The 18,795-nt window shown below is 42.4% G+C and overlaps 2 protein-coding genes across 2 annotated transcripts in view; both read right to left on the bottom strand.

Annotated features, from left to right (window-relative positions):
* LOC138972713 (beta-secretase 1-like) overlaps positions 1-12,481 on the bottom strand; it is a 21,970-nt gene extending 9,489 nt beyond the window's left edge. The window contains exons 1-4 of the mRNA XM_070345368.1: positions 12,433-12,481; positions 5,312-6,338; positions 4,291-4,379; positions 2,620-2,836 (exon numbers count right to left, since the gene is read on the bottom strand). Coding sequence (XP_070201469.1) covers positions 2,620-2,836; positions 4,291-4,379; positions 5,312-5,575 — 570 coding nt within the window. The 5' untranslated portion in view covers positions 5,576-6,338; positions 12,433-12,481. The remainder of the gene's footprint in view (positions 1-2,619; positions 2,837-4,290; positions 4,380-5,311; positions 6,339-12,432) is intronic.
* A 1,969-nt stretch (positions 12,482-14,450) lies between these two features.
* Positions 14,451-17,943, bottom strand: LOC138972153 (protein sel-1 homolog 3-like). Its single transcript, XM_070344914.1, has 3 exons — positions 17,813-17,943; positions 17,348-17,450; positions 14,451-14,595 (listed from the first exon to the last, which is right to left on the bottom strand). The coding sequence occupies exons 1-3, from the start codon at positions 17,917-17,919 to the stop codon at positions 14,488-14,490; spliced, it is 318 nt and encodes a 105-aa protein (XP_070201015.1). The 5' UTR covers positions 17,920-17,943; the 3' UTR covers positions 14,451-14,487.
* Between the last annotated feature and the right edge of the window lie 852 nt (positions 17,944-18,795).

The following is an 18,795-nucleotide window of genomic DNA, read 5'->3' on the forward strand; positions in this document are numbered from 1 at the left end:
TTCGTGGGCTGAAACTCCCACGTACACTCGTGTTTTTGCACGAGTGGAATTTTACGTGTATGACCGTTTTTACCCCGCCATTTAGGCAGCAATACGCCGCTTTCGGAGGAAGCATGCTGGGTATTTTCGTGTTTCTATAACCCACCGAACTCTGACATGGATTACAGGATCTTTTCCGTGCGCATTTGGTCTTGTGCTTGCATGTACACACGAAGGGGGTTAAGTCACTAAGCAGGTCTGCACATAAGTTGACCTGGGAGATCGGAAAAATCTCCACTCTTAACCCACCAGGCGGCAGCGACCGGGATTCAAACTCACGATCTCCCCATTAGGAAGCCGACGTCTTACCACCACGCCCCTCACTGTCTCATATCTGCAACCTTTTAGTTTTACATGGGATTTGTTTGTTTGTTTGTTTGCTTAACGCCCAGCCGACCACGAAGGGCCATATCAGGGCGGTGCTGCTTTGACATATAACGTGCGCCACACACAAGACAGAAGTCGCAGCACAGGCTTCATGTCTCACCCAGTCACATTATTCTGACACCGGACCAACCAGTCCTAGCACTAACCCCATAATGCCAGACGCCAGGCGGAGCAGCCACTAGATTGCCAATTTTAAAGTCTTAGGTATGACCCGGCCGGGGTTCGAACCCATGACCTCCCGATCACGGGGCGGACGCCTTACCACTAGGCCAACCGTGCCGGTCTTTTACATGGGATAAGACCATCTCTCCACTTCGACACATAAACACATCAACATCCCGAATGATTTCTTTGGAGAGTGAGAATTTTCTGAAGAATTAATTTCAGATAGCCACTTGTGTCTGTTCAGAAATTAACTCATCCAGAATAAATTACACTTCTGCACAGAAAGCAAGCTATTCTGTTGTTTTTGGCATAACGACTTTAAGTGGAGGGACAAGTCTTATCCCATGATAAAGCCTGGCAAGATCTGAGATGGCGAGTCAAATCATTTACATCAGAAGGACTTGGTTATCTCTAACTCTTCCCCCCCTCTCACCACCACCATGCCCAACCATCCCTTATAAAACACACACATGGACACAGGCACACCATAGACACACACACAACCACTAGCAAAAACATAAACTGCAATGACAACAACCTCATATAACAATCCGAAACAACCGTATCATAGATCAAGAGCCTAGGTTTCCACAGGTACACTTTTTTTTTTTTAACTCATTGTCTCCCAGGTACGGATATATATATATCCGTGCCCACTCATATGGCTCTATCTGACCAGGTACGGATATTTCCGCTCAGACTGTTAGCTTCAGTCGCTTCCTGTAACGTCAATCTAACGCCTGCATTCCAGCGTGTTGATACACAGTTTCTACACAGTTACTACAATTCTGAGTGACCTGCTGCAGCACAGCTGATCTAGGCTAAAAAAAACTTGGTCAACATAGGTGGGGTACAAAGTGTTAAAGGGGCAGTCCACCGCATCCTTCCCAATATACCCACACACCTCCCCTCCCGGCAAAACTCACAAAAACTGACTAAATACAGAAAGCAACACAAACAAGAAATTCCTCCGAGGTAGGAAAAACACCCCCGTCCTTACCATTCTCACTGCCACCAACTGAGAAGGCACTGCTAACAAGTGTGGTTAAAATAAGTTGATTGAGTGGACAAAGAGACAGGCGGAGAAAAAGACAAATCAATATAACTCTTTCCGTAACACCTACTGACCGCATACAGAAAACAAAAGATCCTGAGAAAAAAAAATCGGTTTGCGCTGCGCGCTGAGAGCAGGTATTGAAATATCTCATCGACCAGATTTTGACCGGGCTGTATCTGCCGCTTCGCCGGGTAGCAAGTAGAGCCGAATACCCGGCTTGAGTGGCGCACTGTACGCCGGCTTCGAACCATGGACCCGTCAAGCTTCGGTCCCTTCCAGACTCGTGGAATGGGAACAACACGAACATGATTCAGGGGCCATAATGCCATTCCTGATCATATCATGTCGAGTCCCATACTTGTCGGCGACGCCCTAGGTACCACATCACAAACAGAACTGTGCAAAACACAGGTGTTTTCTACAGACACACTCAAACACACACACACAGAGAAGCCGTATATATATATCTATATCTATTGTATAAATATATAGAGATAGATGAGAGTGTATTTTTCGCGTGGCTATAAATTGATTCGACCTTTGCACTTTTACAGTGAGGATAATTTACGGGTCCAATTTACGTTCTGGACACTGCGGTGACCTTCTAAAAATAGTAACAGAACGCCGGGAATATCCGAAGATGCCCCCCCTCATACTACAGTGCACCATACGAAGGAAGGGAGGTAAACGCTGAAAACATGGAGAAGATAAGGAAGAGTTATGCCGTAGTTGATCCCCCCAAAAAACCAAAATCCACCAATAACTCCCTAACCGTGTGTTTGACTGGTCCCAATTTTTGTAAGGACCGTCTCAGGAATGTATAGAACCTGTTCACCAAGTTTGGTGACGATCGGTCCGTTCATTCTTGAGATCTACTTGCGAACACAAACAAACACACAAACAAACACACAAACAAACAAACACATCGAGTGAAACCTATACACACCCCTATACCGGGGGTGTAAACATACCCTTGCTATAGACTGGTAGGCCAGTCCCACAATACCCTGCCAGTTGGCCTCGGGGATGAAGAAGCCGGTGGATTGGGTGATGAAAGCAATGTTGGGTCGTATCGTGACATTGGGTAGAGCACTCAAGGTCACAACATCGGTTCCCAGCAACCCACTCCAATCACCCTGTGTGTACGGCACGTAGATGCTACTTATTCCCGATTCGTAGGTTGAAGAACTATGACAAAAAGAACAACAAAAATTAGTATTATTTGGCTATGAGTATGACCCAAAAAGTAAGACTGATGAGGGTTTTGATTATATTTTATTACAAGCAAAGTTTTACATATATAAATGTAGAATAAATAAACTAAAACCATCATTGCAAATGTTTCTCAAAGAACTTTCTTACTTACACAAAGTTGACAAATATGTACACCAAATGGAAATGAAGTATACATGTTTTTTAAAGAAGTGGCTACCATACAATACCTTAGTCGAATAATGGAAAACATAATAGTTTATATCCTTATTTTCCAGTCAAATATCATGTTTTTCCGTTGTGTTTTTCACAATGGAAATGAAGTATACATATTTTTTAAAGAAGTGGCTACCATACAATACCTTAGTCGAATAATGGAAAACATAATAGTTTATATCCTTATTTTCCAGTCAAATATCATGTTTTTCCGTTGTGTTTTTATGTTCTCCTGTTTCATTTACAGAGGATTCGCTTATGATTTGTCACATGAAGATAATTCACAACTGCTGTGTTGTCACATGTTCCTACTATATTGTAAATGTTGATGCCTGAATAAACCATTAAGAAAAAAAAAAAGAACAACAAAATGTAAGTCAACACAATGCCCAGAACACTGATTAGACAACACTGAAAACAGAATCATCAAACGCACATGGAAGACGACAAAGGCATCAAGGTAAGAGAGGTGGGAACTAAGCAAGAAAGAAGTCACATGAAGTGATATCAAAACATTCAGTCAATCTGCCGGCCTATAAAATTAAACTGAACACACTGCATTTCTTTTTTAACCGAGCTAGACTTATGGGCGGGGATATAGCTCAGTTGGTAGCGCGCTGGATTTGTATTCAGTTTGCTGCTGTCAGCGTGAGTTCGATCCCAGGTTCGGCGGAAATTTATTTCAGAGTCAAATTTGTGTGCAGACTCTCTTCGGTGTCCGAACTCCCCCCCGTGTACACTACATTGGGTGTGCATGTTAAAGATCCCACGATTGACAAAAGGGTCTTTCCTGGCAAAAATTGCTTAGGCACAGTTAATAATTGTCTACCTATACCCGTGTGACTTGGAATAATAGGCCGTGAAAGGTAAATATGCGCCGAAATGGCTGTAATTACTGGCCGTATAAAATTTCATCCCACACGGCATCACTGCAGAGCGCCTAGAACTGTACCCACGGAATATGCGCGATATAAGCCTCATTGATTGATTGATTAATAAAGTTCGGGACTGGCTGAAGTTTCATTCACATCCGTCCCATAGTTTTCTGAGAATCACTCGACACAGTCATACACACACACGCATACACACACACACCCCCTCAACACCCTCTCGATTCCCAGTCTTCTAAAAAACATTTAGTCAAATACTGACAAAACGTAAAATATTAGAAAGGAAATGCCATGAAATCAGAAAGCAGAATAAACAGTCCTCACTCTGAGCTATTGAAGTAGTGTGATATGTGAGGATCGGGACTTGCCGCCAATGCGAAGTTACTACTGCCTGTGTCCACCAGTATTTGCATCTGAAACATCATCATCATCTTCGTCATCATCATTGACGACATCATCATCATTATCTTCATCATCGCTGTACTTTTATGGTCAATCTCCAGCACCACCATCAGTAAACTTTATTTGCAACACTGTGATGCAACATGACACCATAATTGTCAATTCCACCATCAAATAACAGGTTTCAGTCACTGTACAAATGTGTACATGTTGCATACTGCTTTGATGTACATGCTACATGTAAGCCATGTCCCACCCCCGTGTCACCACATTGGCACGTAAAAGACCTTGGTCATTCTGCCATAAGTGCAGGTGGCCGAATACACCTAAACACGCAGACACCTGGGTAGCGCGACTTCGTTGCTGCTAGCTTTCCACTGGGAGGAAGCGACCCGAATTTCCCAGCGATGGGACAATAAAGTAATAAAGTAAAGTAATGAAATGTACATCACTTTCACAACTAATACACTAAAACATACTCAACAAACCCCCCCCCCCCCCCCCCCCCCTCAGCAAAACAACAACAACAAACAAACAAAAAAACACCCAAAAAAACATTAGGGCCAGCATCATGACTTCTGAAGACTTGATCATATTAAGATCACAAGCCTAGCTCCTGCCACCGAAGCTTAATCTCTTTTTCTAATCTAGTTTACCTTTCTATCTAATCTTTCTTAGATGTCATGAAAAATCGACGAGAACCCCACCAGAATCTGATGTGTATTAGGCCAAAAAAAAAAATAGGTCTGTTTACGGTAACATAGGCCAAAAAAATAGGGTCGGTAGGTCGGGATTTTTTTTTTTCCTCCAAAAACCATATTTTTACGTTATTTTGCTTTTTTTTACCAAATGCCAAAAAAAAGTCTAGGGTCGCGCGAAAAAATAGGGTCGGTCGGGTTACCGTAAACAGACTATTTTTTTTTTTTTTGCCTTACCAACTTACCTCTTGTGGGGGAGTACCGATGCTGATATTGATGTAGTATCCCTCCCCAGATATCCCCTGCATAGACTGTGTCACTGCGTCGATGCTCCTCTGGGTGCGTCCTGCCGTCCCATCACCCTGGAAACCGCTGTCCACCCCCGTGGCCCTCTTGAGAGGCAGTTGAATGACCGTGGCGTAACAAGGGGAGAGAATTACTTGAAGCAGCACTAGGAAGATGTAGGCGACTGCTGCTAGGCGTCTGGCTGTGTATTTCCAGGACGACATTGTGTTTGGTGTTTTCTCGGGAAAGGTCTGTGGCGTAATATTGAATCTAGCACAAGACACAGAGCATACAGGCGAGACTCCCTTTACAGTAGAAGTTGCTTGACAAACGTGCGGCACTGTAAAACAAAAGTGTGGAGTAGGAGTCTGTCCAAAGGAAGCAATTGAGGAAGACGAATAACAGATTCCAGCAGAATTCCCACTGATTGAGTGTGAAAATAGTGTAGCAATCCTGAGTGAAACTACATCAGTGGCAGACACTGCAGACTAGGCGATGGCTTTTCAGTTTCTGCACAACACTGTGTCATCCACAATTACCAGATAGGTCCAGGCTGATAAAAATATTCCCTTCTACAGTGTGAGACAAGTTCCACTTTGGACAGACATGTTCCTTATGTGATGTCGCAATGACATTTCCCAGCATCACTTATCTTTTTTCTCTCACAGTAATTCTTTTCTGCCTAAAATGTCAGAAGTGTGCTCTCATACTAGAGACATTTTAGAACATAAAACTGTGCTCTCACACCAAACTCACATGTAAGGTTCCACTAGTGTCTACATTTCTTTCCTCTTACGTACAAGCCTCTGACTGTTTTTCTTTTACAGACAAAACAATGCTGACAGAGCAGTGGCCACCTTCTGAGAGAATCATCCACACATACTCAAAGCTGACAAGCCCATCTGGAGGGTCGAATGTACAGGTAATTTTTAATGTTGAAGATGAACCATCCGGTGGAAATTAAATGCTGATGGCAGATGTTTATACCTGCAACAAAGACAGCACATATTATAGATCATGGTTGTTTACACTATTTACTAAGGGCTAGTTATATTAAAACAAAAGGCATGAAGTGATGAGTGAGGGTTTGATGAGTGAGGGTTTGATGAGTGAGGGTTTGATGAGTGAGGGTTTTAAAATATGATGAGCTATCAAAAAAAACAAAAGCTATGAAACATTTCAATAACTCACCTTTCTTGTTATTTGATTCTTGATTTTGTGAGACTAGCTTAAGCTGTCTTTTGGTTTAAGATTTTCTTTTTGTTAAATTTACAGATATAACCTCATGTTTTAAAACTACATGTACCCAGATATATATACACACACACACACCAGCTAATGCTTTACCCATTAATGTGTAATAACTATTCTGACTTAAAAAGGACACAAATTTAAGTACATGTATGTAATAAGGACTGGGTGGCCGAGTGGTAACGCACTTGCGCTCGGAAGCGAGAGGTTGCGCGTTCGACCCTGGGTCAGGGCGTTAGCAATTTTCTCCCCCCTTTCCTAACCTAGGTGGTGGGTTCAAGTGCTAGTCTTTCGGATGAGACGAAAAACCGAGGTCCCTTCGTGTACACTACATTGGGGTGTGCACGTTAAAGATCCCACGATTGACAAAAGGGTCTTTCCTGGCAAAATTGTATAGGCATAGATAAATGTGTGACTTGGAATAATAGGCCGTGAAAAGTAGGATATGCGCCAAAATGGCTGCGATCTGCTGGCCGATGTGAATGCGTAATGTATTGTGTAAAAAAACATTCCATCTCACACGGCATAAATAAATCCCTGCGCCTGGAATATGTGCGCGATATGAATTGCATAAAATTTTTTAAATTAAAAATAAATCCCTGCGCTTAGAACTGTACCCACGGAATACGCGCGATATAAGCCTCATATTGATTGATTGATTGATTGATTGATTGATTGATTGGTTGTTTTACTCTATTACTCAATACAGACAACAATTCATGTAGTATGTAATAACTTACCATCCCTACATTCTGACATTGAGCCAATGGTGGCATTAGTACAACAGTATTTTCATACAGTTATCAACAAACAAAGAACTTAGACAGTAAACTACTCACATAATACACCACTCAGAGTGACCGACTGAATGACAAACAATAACGAACCTCAGAGAAAAGTCAAGACACGTAAATACTGTGGCAATATTTAGTCATTCATACCCAGGCAGTTTTACCGATTTTACAGTACAGCTACAACACTTACACAAACTCCAGCAAAGCATGTGAAATCAATTAGTCCGACAGCCTCAACACTATAAGGCAGACAGCCTCAACACTATAAGGCAGACAGCTACAGGGAACAGAGGCTGTATCAAGTACATGTAAGTCAACATGCACAACAGCTGCCTCTAAATTCATTGATTATATTTATTTTATCGTCCCTTCTGTATTCAGGCGAATGTATTGGTGTTCATTGCTGCAGAAATTTCTGCCAAACGGCTACACCTCACTTCTTGATTCTTGATTCGTACAAAATGTGCACATTTTTTGTTCGACAAAAAGGCAAGAACTGCAAAATTGCTATATTATAGTTGCAGCTGGTTCTGGTATGGCTTATAATAAGGCCAAAAAGAAAATATATATGTCTGTTTCCGGCAACCCGACCGACCCTAATTTTAAGCGCCGACCCTAAAGTTTTTTTTCGCTTTTCGCACACACAAAAAAATAAAAATTAAAAAAATTAAGTGAAGTACACTTTATTTAGTTTCAATATATATGTCAAAAACATGTGCTAAATAATTGTAAGTAAACTAAGGAAGCGTTTAAAAAAAAAATTTAAAAAAAAAACGTAAAAAGACGTTAACAAAACGTAAGAAAAAGGTAAAAAAAAAAATTTTTTAATTTAAAAAAACACCGGCCACCCAGTGCGTTACCACTCGGCCACCCAGTGCGTTATCACTCGGCCACCCAGTGCGTTACCACTCGGCCACCCAGTGCGTTACCACTCGGCCACCCAGTGTGTTACCACTCGGCCACCCAGTGCGTTACCACTCGGCCACCCAGTGCGTAACCACTCGGCCACCCAGTGCGTTACCACTTGGCCACCCAGTGCGTTACCACTCGGCCACCCAGTGCGTTACCACTCAGCCACCCAGTGTGTTACCACTCGGCCACCCTGTGCGTTACCACTCGGCCACCCAGTGCGTTACCACTCGGCCACCCAGTGCGTTACCACTCGGCCACCCAGTGCGTTACCACTCGGCCACCCAGTGCGTTACCACTCGGCCACCCAGTGCGTTGCCACTCGGCCACCCAGTGCGTTGCCACTTGGCCACCCATTGCGTTGCCACTCGGCCACCCAGTGCGTTGCCACTCGGCCACCCAGTGCGTTGCCACTCGGCTAACCCAGTGCGTTACCACTCGGCCACCCAGTGCGTTACCACTCAGCCACCCAGTGCGTTACCACTCGGCCACCCGGTGCGTTTACCACTCGGCCACCTGGTCGTGTAAAAATGAAGGAAGTTTGGAAAAAAGGAAGAGGTCTTACAAGGGGGGGTACATTGCAGATTTGCACTGTGCTGGCCGGTGTAACACGAAATTTTCACTCCACGAAAAATTTACTCCGGAGTAAAATAATATTTTGTACGAAATTCTTACTCCGAGTACACTTTTCATACGAGAAAAGAACTCCCCAAGGCACGAAAAAATTATTCCCTCCACGAAATTTGTATTCCCCACTTTTTATATTTAGTCAAGTTTTGACTAAATATTTTAACATCGAGGGGGAATCGAAACGAGGGTCGTGGTGTATGTGCGTGCGTGTGTGTGTGTGTGAGAGCGATTCAGACTAAACTACTGGACCGATCTTTATGAAATTTGACATGAGAGTTCCTGGGTATGAAATCCCCGAACGTTTTTTTCATTTTTTGGATAAATGTCTTTGATGACGTCATATCCGGCTTTTCGTGAAAGTTGAGGCGGCACTGTCACGCCCTCATTTTTCAACCAAATTGGTTCAAATTTTGGTCAAGTAATCTTCGACGAAGCCCGGGGTTTGGTATTGCATTTCGGCTTGGTGGCTTAAAAATTAATTAATGACTTTGGTCATTAAAAATCGGAAAATTGTAAAAAAAAAATAAAAATTTATAAAACGATCCAAATTTACGTTTATCTTATTCTCCATCATTTGCTGATTCCAAAAACATATAAATATGTTATATTCGGATTAAAAACAAGCTCTGAAAATTAAATATATAAAAATTATTATCAAAATTAAATTGTCCAAATCAATTTAAAAACACTTTCATCTTATTCCTTGTCGGTTCCTGATTCCAAAAACATATAGATATGATATGTTTGGATTAAAAACACGCTCAGAAAGTTAAAACAAAGAGAGGTACAGAAAAGCGTGCTATCCTTCTTAGCGCAACTACTACCCCGCTCTTCTTGTCAATTTCACTGCCTTTGCCATGAGCGGTGGACTGACGATGCTACGAGTATACGGTCTTGCTGAAAAATGGCAGCTACTTGACTAAATATTGTATTTTCGCCTTACGCGACTTGTTTTTTACTTCCAGTAAAAATCTCGTACGCAAAAATGGGATGCGGGCCAATACGTGATCTCGCGCACACGAATATCGCGGTACCCTCCTTCCACCACCAAGACTAACAGGAGACAAGGGAGTAAAAATTTCGTACACCTGGCATGGGAAGTTAAATTGCTCGTGTTGGGGTGAAGTAATTTATTCGTTATTTATTCGTCAGGGGAGTAACATTTTTGAACGAAATGTTTACTCGGAACTCACCTGTCTTGGGGAGTAATTTTCTCGTGCAATGGGGGAGTGCTTTTTTTGTAAAGGGAGTAACTTTTTCGTACGAAATGTTTACTCCGGAGTAAATATCTCGTGGGAGTAATTTTCTCGTGTTACACCGGCAAAGGTTTGCTTTCTTTTTCTTCTGCGTTTGTAGCTCTAGCTCTAGCTCTAGCTCTATAAGGCCAAAAAGAAAAATATGTCTGTTTCTGGTAACCCGACCGACCCTATTTTTAACTCTTACCAGTTCGGGGGTTTTAGGGCATATTTTACAGTGCTGTTGGTGCCTACTTGCCGAGTGGCTATCTGGGGTCATATTCTAAATGAAATATAGAAAGTTATATATCAAATGAAAGGAAAATGAATAAGCTTTTCATATTTGCAAAGAGAATTGTGCTATCTTTAAAAGGTAAAAAATGTTATGGGGGTGACAACATGATTTTTGTTGAAATTTGTACGCCCATTTTTTGGAACACGTGACAAACACAAAGAAGACATTTTTTTTGTGTTCAGTTTATTTTAGATATGCTGCTAACTAGTCTGTTTTGGCATTCATTTTACATAACATAGCAAAGTTTTATTGAGTTTTGCTGATAAACAAAAAAGTTATTGTCACCTGAATACCCCCACCCAAATTTCAAAGTTGGACGTTTCATGACATACGCATGCCTAACGCACTATTTTTTCGCGCGACCCCAGACTTTTTTTTTTGGTATTTGGGGGAGGAAAAAAAATAAAATAAAAAATCCTTTGTTTTTTGGCAAAATAACTTAAAAGTATGTTTTTTTGGAGGGGGAAAAAAAAAAGGTCTTTGTTTTTTGGCAAAATAACTTTTAAAAAAAAAGTCCCGACCTACCGACCCTATTTTTTGGGCCTATATTACCGTTAACAGACTATTTATTTTTTTGGCCTAATAATGCATTCCTATAACTAACTTATAACAAAAACCCAGCTTGTTTCTGTCATAAAATGTGTCTAACATATGAGTTTATCCACTGTCCAACCCATCCAATGTAAAATAACCAATTTTTTTTTCGATAATTAGACAGTGGAAAACTCCAGGGGGGGCATCGTAAGCTTGCTTAGGCCTAAAAAAAAAATAGGTGTGGTTACGGTAACCCGACCTACCCTATTTTTTGGGGCCGACCCTATAACTTTTTATTACATTTGTCAAAAAAAACCAAAAAAAACCAAGTAAACGAGTGCAGAAAACGCAATGAAAGCGAAAGCGCCCGCGTCGCACACTTATTTCCCTGTCAATTTGTACACATTAGAAAAAAAGTTAAAACAAAAAAAAAAGTGATTGCCTACCTACCTACCCTATTTATTTTGGCTATGTTACCGTAACCACACCTATTTTTTTTTTTGGCCTTACGATGGGTAAGGGAGCGAACTGGTAAGAGTTAAGCGCCGACCCTGAAGGTTTTTTTCGCTTTTCGCACACACACACACACACACAAAAAAAAAAATGTAAATAAAAAAATGAAGTCAAGTATACTTTATATTTAGTTTCAATATATCTAGGTCAAACACATGTGCTAAATAATTGTAAGTAAACTAAGGAAGCGTTTAAAAAAAACACCCACAGACATATTTTTCTTTTTGGCCTAAATACTCATTTCACCTCATACTAGTCATATGCTATTGCTACAAGTCCCATTTTTCTGCAATGGTTTGACTGTTTTCTATCCCTTGTTACCATACAACTTACAAGGCAGCCATACTCCATTTTTGTGGTCCGTGCATACATGCTTGGTGTTTTTGTGTTTCGATCCATGATCGAACCACTGAACTCTGACAGGTGTATTTGATGGCCTGCATGCGTATGTATACACACTATGTTAAAATTCAAGATTACCGTTATTGGCATTGGCTAAAGGTCAATAACATTCTGAACTGATAGCGTTTCGTGGCAACTTTTCACTTGAGACAACTCCTCCTGCGTCACGCATGTATACATGATACGGGGAACGACCCGGTACATTCCATTGAACCCAAATCCGCCCCCTCTCTCTTTGGCTATGTGCGTATGCGTGTTGAGAAATTGAGGAGACTTTACGAACACCTGTTGCAGCGTCAGTAACATGATGTGTGTAATTTACAGTGTAACTCTTCGATCTCAGCTTGCTATTGCTTGACTGAATCTTTGAAGCAAGATGTCTCATACACGTGAAAACTATGATCTATAAGTCAAACCGGGGTTAAGAGTAAACCTTCTTCCAATCTGTGCTGCATCTGAGCAAAAAAGGTCCCTAAATGTGATAGAAGTAGAGAAAGACAGCTTACGTGTTAACTTACCCAAGAGTTGTCTGCTATTTTCTTCCCGGATGGCCAGATTCTGTTAGAGTTGACTCCCCTGATTAAAAAGCGACCGTTCGGGGATCGTAACCGAAAGTGAACCTGATAAGACCAGAGACTACAACCCAAATAAGAATAAGAGTAAATTCGTAGAACTTCGGTGTTGGCCTTTGTTAGCGTGACTGAAAACACACACACACACACACACACACTGATACACAGGCTTACGTGCGAAACAACCCGGTTGGACGAGATGAGGTTGAAAAGTAAACATATCTTTATTTTCAGCAGAAAATATTCTTCGAAATCAAAAAAAATGTCGCAAACCAATTTAACAAAAATGAATTCAATTCAATGTGTGTGTACGTGTGCGAGACAAAAACATTAAATCACTTGGCATATTGACAGTGATCAATTCCGGCAATAATACAAACGAAGTTGCAAATACATTTGTCACAATGTACTACCAACAATGACAATGTATTATATCCATTTACTACAATAACTGATTCTAGTGGGTTTTTTTAGTTTCATGCAAGTGTGATGGGGGGGGGGTGGGGGTGGAAGGGGGTGCTCAGATCAGGAAGGCATTGAATAGAGACGCCAAGTCAGGGGTTGCAGTAACGTGACTCAGTTTATTCTAACACTGTGCCAGAAGGCAGTGTCTGTTGATACATGAAAACTAAAATAAAACATAATATAAGTACATGACATAACAAGAGTAAACGCAACATTCATACCAATGTATCCTAACCATACAAACATTCTACAGTAAACCTACAATACCAAGAGAACAGAAGAGGGGGGGGGGGGGGGGGGGGGGGGGACTGAGACAGGCCAGACTAATCAATCCCTTGTGTGTGCGGCGGGTGTTTGTGTGTGTGTGTCAGTGTGTGTGTGTGTTTGTGCGCGTGTGTGCGTCAGTGTGTGTGTGTGTGAATCACGGTGTGTGTGTGTGTGTGTCTTGTGTGTGTGTGTGTGAATGTGTGTGCGTGTGTGTGTGTGCCGGTGTGTGTGTCCGACAGTGTCACTGTGTGCGTCAGTGTGTGTGTCAGTGTGTGTGTCAGTGTTTGCCGTGTCAGTGTGTGTGTGTGTGTGTGTGTGTGAATGGCATGTGCGTGCGTGTGTGCGTGCGTGCGTGTGTGTGTGTGTGTGTGCCGGTGTGTGTGTGTGTGTGTGTGTCAGTGTGTGTGTGTGTGCACGGTGTGTCAGTGTGTGTGTGTGTGTGTGTGTGTGTGTGTGTGTGAGTGTGTGTGTGTGTGTGTCAGTGTGTGTGTGTTTGTGAGAGAGAGTGTGATTTAGAGAGAGCAAAGTGAGAGAGAGAATCAAGCACAGACGTACACTGTAAGACAAAGACCATGAAACAAAAAGAAATGACACACAAAACACAGCAATAGATAACAAAGAACACCCACAGTTTCAAACAACATCTCTTTGGCAATTTTAAAACGATATTGTCCACACAGAGTTAACCTTCAAACAGAAACGATGCGTTCCACTTTCAAACTGACACACGCAGTTTCAAATATTTAAAGAATTTAAGCATCTGTCAACTACCGAACTCTCAAAGTCGATCAGTCTCTCCTTTGCATAAGCACAAAAAGAAAAGGTAAATGATGCAAACATTTTTTTCCTCTAAATTGGACCATAAAACTGTCAGCAATGTTGGAAGATCACGTGACAGCACAATATAATACCAGTATTCTGGTCACAAGATGTACATGTGAAGGCGGGCAAGAGCCCTTTAAGTACACACGCATTTACAAAAACCCTCTACCCTCATTAGATGTTGGCGTATTAACACTTCATGTCCCAATATAGTCACTAGCACTGGGGACACAAATATTAAATTAGTCAGTCAGTCAGTCATCAGATCACAGTGAACAAATATTTCGTATCATTTATTGCACTTCATTGGTACTTATTTACAAGGTAACAACTTCCAATTCATATTCAAAAATCTGTTTCCAGGGCAGGAGCTGAGGCGAGTGTAGCCGGGGGAAAGAAGGGGGGGGGGGGGGGGGGGAGGGGGGGTTCGTCGTGAGAGGCAGTGGTTCAGAGCTGGTAAAGCTGCACGTTGTTGTGTCTCCAGCGAGCGATGCAGTGCCACACGAAGTATACCGTGCCGACAAGAGCCATAATTCCTCCCAAGAAGGTGGAAGTCTGCAAGGAGAATATCAAGAGCGTTAAAATCAGTGATTATCTTTTCTTTCTTTTAATTTTTTCTTTTGCTTTTATTTTTGAGAGTATGGTAAAAATGCGGTTTTGTAGTGATAAGGCCCAAAAAAAAAAATGCTTTGGTTACGGTTTCCCGACCGACCCTAACTTTTTGGGCCGACCCTAAACTTTTTTTGTGGTCCTAAAGCTAAAAATAAAATGAACCAAACACATACATACACAAAAAAAACCCACACACACACACAAAAACCCACCGAAAACGACAACACCACGGCACAGAGAAAACATCGATCGCCGGCGAGCAGACAACAACAAGCCCGACAAGGGACACCACTCCGCTTTTTACAACTCCCATATCCAAGGGAAGTCGGTCTCGTGCGTGCGTTCGTTCGTTGTGCGAACGTAAAAAAATGTCGTCTGCATTTGCAATCGTATTCGGACAAACACGACTGATAAGTCGGTACTCGAAGAGTGCAACCTTGGTGGACATTTTTCATGATTTTCATCCAACTTTGGACGGCAAACTGTTCGGGATAAAATGTGTTGGGTCGACGAAAATAAGTGCCGAGCCCGAAGACTCTTTCGAACTGGACTTTGGCATTCATGACTCTCGAAAACTTAGAAAGTTTCCACATCAAATCACTTCACTTCAAGTGTGTTCGTTTGACTCCTGATGGCAGTGAAGCGGACGAATACACCAATATGAAAATACCTCGAATATCCTGCATACACAAATATTTTTATCATTTCAAGAGGGACCAACAACAACAACAACAAAAAAACAACAAAAACAAAAAAAAAGTTTAATCGACCTACCTACCCTATTTTTTTTGGCCATGAAACCGTAACCAAAGCATTTTTTTTTTTTGGCCTAAATGTGTGATCTGTTCTTGACACATATATATCGCCACCTGTGTGAATTGATTGGAGGTGGGGAGGGTGCGATAAAAAGGTCAACACACTTAGTCAACCCTGCAGGGAAATGTTAATACATTTGTTTGATTCAAGGACGTTGAACCTAGATCCTAGGCCCCTCCTTCGTCGACACAGAAATAAATCAGTGTTTGCATTCACCCAATTGATGCACTTGCCACAATCATGCACACGCATGCATGTGTATATGCACATACACACGGAACCTCATCAGCAATAGTCATCATCTCTCTCTGTCTCTCTCTGTCTCTCTCATCATCTCTCTCTGTCTCTCTCATCATCTCTCTCTGTCTCTCTCATCATCTCTCTCCGTCTCTCTCATCATCTCTCTCTGTCTCTCTCATCATCTCTCTCTGTCTCTCTCATCATCTATCTCTGTCTCTCTCATCATCTCTCTCTGTCTCTCTCATCATCTCTCTCCGTCTCTCTCATCATCTCTCTCCGTCTCTCTCATCATCTCTCTCCGTCTCTCTCATCATCTCTCTCTGTCTCTCTCTCTGTCTCCCTCTCTGTCTCTCTCATCATCTCTCTCTGTCTCTCTCATCATCTCTCTCTGTCTCTCTCATCATCTCTCTCCGTCTCTCTCATCATCTCTCTCTGTCTCTCTCATCATCTCTCTCTGTCTCTCTCATCATCTCTCTCCGTCTCTCTCATCATCTATCTCTGTCTCTCTCATCATCTCTCTCCGTCTCTCTCATCATCTCTCTCTGTCTCTCTCATCATCTCTCTCTGTCTCTCTCATCATCTCTCTCCGTCTCTCTCATCATCTCTCTCTGTCTCTCTCATCATCTCTCTCTGTCTCTCTCATCATCTCTCTCTGTCTCTCTCATCATCTCTCTCTGTCTCTCGCATCATCTCTCTCCGTCTCTCTCATCATCTCTCTCCGTCTCTCTCATCATCTCTCTCCGTCTCTCTCATCATCTCTCTCCGTCTCTCTCATCATCTCTCTCTGTCTCTCTCATCATCTCTCTCTGTCTCTCTCATCATCTCTCTCTGTCTCTCTCATCATCTCTCTCTGTCTCTCTCATCATCTCTCTCTGTCTCTCTCATCATCTATCTCTGTCTCTCTCATCATCTATCTCTGTCTCTCTCATCATCTCTCTCTGTCTCTCTCATCATCTCTCTCTGTCTCTCTCATCATCTATCTCTGTCTCTTTCATCCTCTCTCTCTGTCTCTCTCATCATCTCTCATCATCTCTCTCTGTCTCTCTCATCATCTCTCTGTGTCTCCCTCTCTGTCTTTCTCTCTATTTCTCTCTTTCTCTCTGTCTCATCATCTATCTCTGTCTCTCTCATCATCTCTCATCATCTCTCTCTGTCTCTCTCATCATCTCTCATCCTCTCTCTCTGTCTCTCTCATCATCTCTCATCATCTCTCTCTGTCTCTCTCATCATCTCTCTCTGTCTCTCTCATCATCTCTCTCTGTCTCTCTCATCATCTCTCTCCGTCTCTCTCATCATCTCTCTCCGTCTCTCTCATCATCTCTCTCCGTCTCTCTCATCATCTCTCTCCGTCTCTCTCATCATCTCTCTCTGTCTCTCTCATCATCTCTCTCTGTCTCTCTCATCATCTCTCTCTGTCTCTCTCATCATCTCTCTCTGTCTCTCTCATCATCTCTCTCTGTCTCTCTCATCATCTCTCTCTGTCTCTCTCTGTCTCTCTCATCATCTCTCTGTGTCTCCCTCTCTGTCTTTCTCTCTATTTCTCTCTTTCTCTCTTTCTGTCTCTTTTCCACACAGATGCACGCACGCACACACACAAACGCACCCACCCACCCTTACACACCCACACAGAGGGAGTTACCTTAAGATAGAGATGGTATTTGTCCCAGAGGTCCAACAACCACACACGGTACATGGCCAGACTGCAAGGGATGAACGCTTCACTCTTCTTGGACTCACGACACCTGCAACGAAGACATTCAAAAATAAATAGACTGCTCATTTTTCTTGTCCACTATAAAGACTATTAGTTGAATTTACTTGTGAAAATGAAAGGCTGGTTTTAACCCATTAAAAACCCTCGCCAGATCTGAGACTGCTATCACGGGAGGTAGTGTGCCTTTAAAAGACCGAAAGAGCACAGTAGTCTGGAAACTCGTGGCAACATATTTCAGATTGTTGAACAAAGCATGAAAATTGGCACACATGTACTTTTTCCAATTCTCTATCGAATAAGAGGATGACACAAGTGATCGGACAAGGTCCTGACCGTCTGTAAACTCAAGACAAACCAGTCACTTGGTCCTTACGGTGTGGCTGTACATACCTTTCATACAGCTCCAAGAGTAAGGTGACGTTGTTGCTGTAGTGTTTCTTGCTGAGATGCAGTGACTGCCAGACAGAGGCGGGGATCTTGGCGCCTTCCTCTACCATGAAGGCCAGGTTAAACAGCGCCTGTGAAAAGGAAGAAGAGAAAATCATCCACCTTGCTAATACAGTCGAACCTGCTCTAACGACCACCTCTCGATAACGACCGCCTGCCTTTAGCGACCACCCCAAATGATCCCCGACGTGAGTTTTTCCACTGTATAATTCACCTTTCCATAAAGACTACCTGTTTTAACGACCGATTTTAGTCGGTCCCTTGAGTGTTCGTTGTGGACAGGTTTGGCTGTGTCCAGTGCAATTCAGGTTTGCTTTTAACCTTCAAATCCAAACAAGATTAAGTGTCTGGGTGGCCGAGTGGTAACGCACTTGCGCTCGGAATTGAGAGGTTGCGTGTTCGACCCTGGGTCGGGCCGCTATTTTCTCCCCCCATTCCTAACCTAGGTGGTGGGTTCAAGTGCTAGTCTTTCGGATGAGACGAAAAACCGAGGTCCCTTCGTGTACACTACATTGGGGTGTGCACGTTAAAGATCCCACGATTGACAAAAGGGTCTTTCCTGGCAAAATTGTATAGGCATAGATAAAAATGTCCATCAAATACCCGTGGGACTTGGAATAAAGTAAAAAAAAATTCCATCTCACACGGCATTAAGTCTCAGGAAACATGAATACACGCATGCAGGAAAAAAAATATATGGGTAGCGCCGTATGTATGGCAGCTCGCTTTCCCCGGGGAGAAAGCAGCCCGAATTTCCATGAGGGTAACCTCACTGGACTGTAAATCTTATCCAATCCATCCAATCCAATCCAAACCTTCAAATCCAAACAAAATTAAGTGATCATGTTGGCAATGCTCAAACATGTGATGTTTGGTTTAAAATTATCATTCTCAAGAGCTCAAAATTTACAACAAGCAATGTTAAA

The sequence above is a fragment of the Littorina saxatilis genome, linkage group LG8 (assembly GCF_037325665.1).
Source record: "Littorina saxatilis isolate snail1 linkage group LG8, US_GU_Lsax_2.0, whole genome shotgun sequence".
NCBI lineage: Eukaryota > Metazoa > Mollusca > Gastropoda > Littorinimorpha > Littorinidae > Littorina > Littorina saxatilis.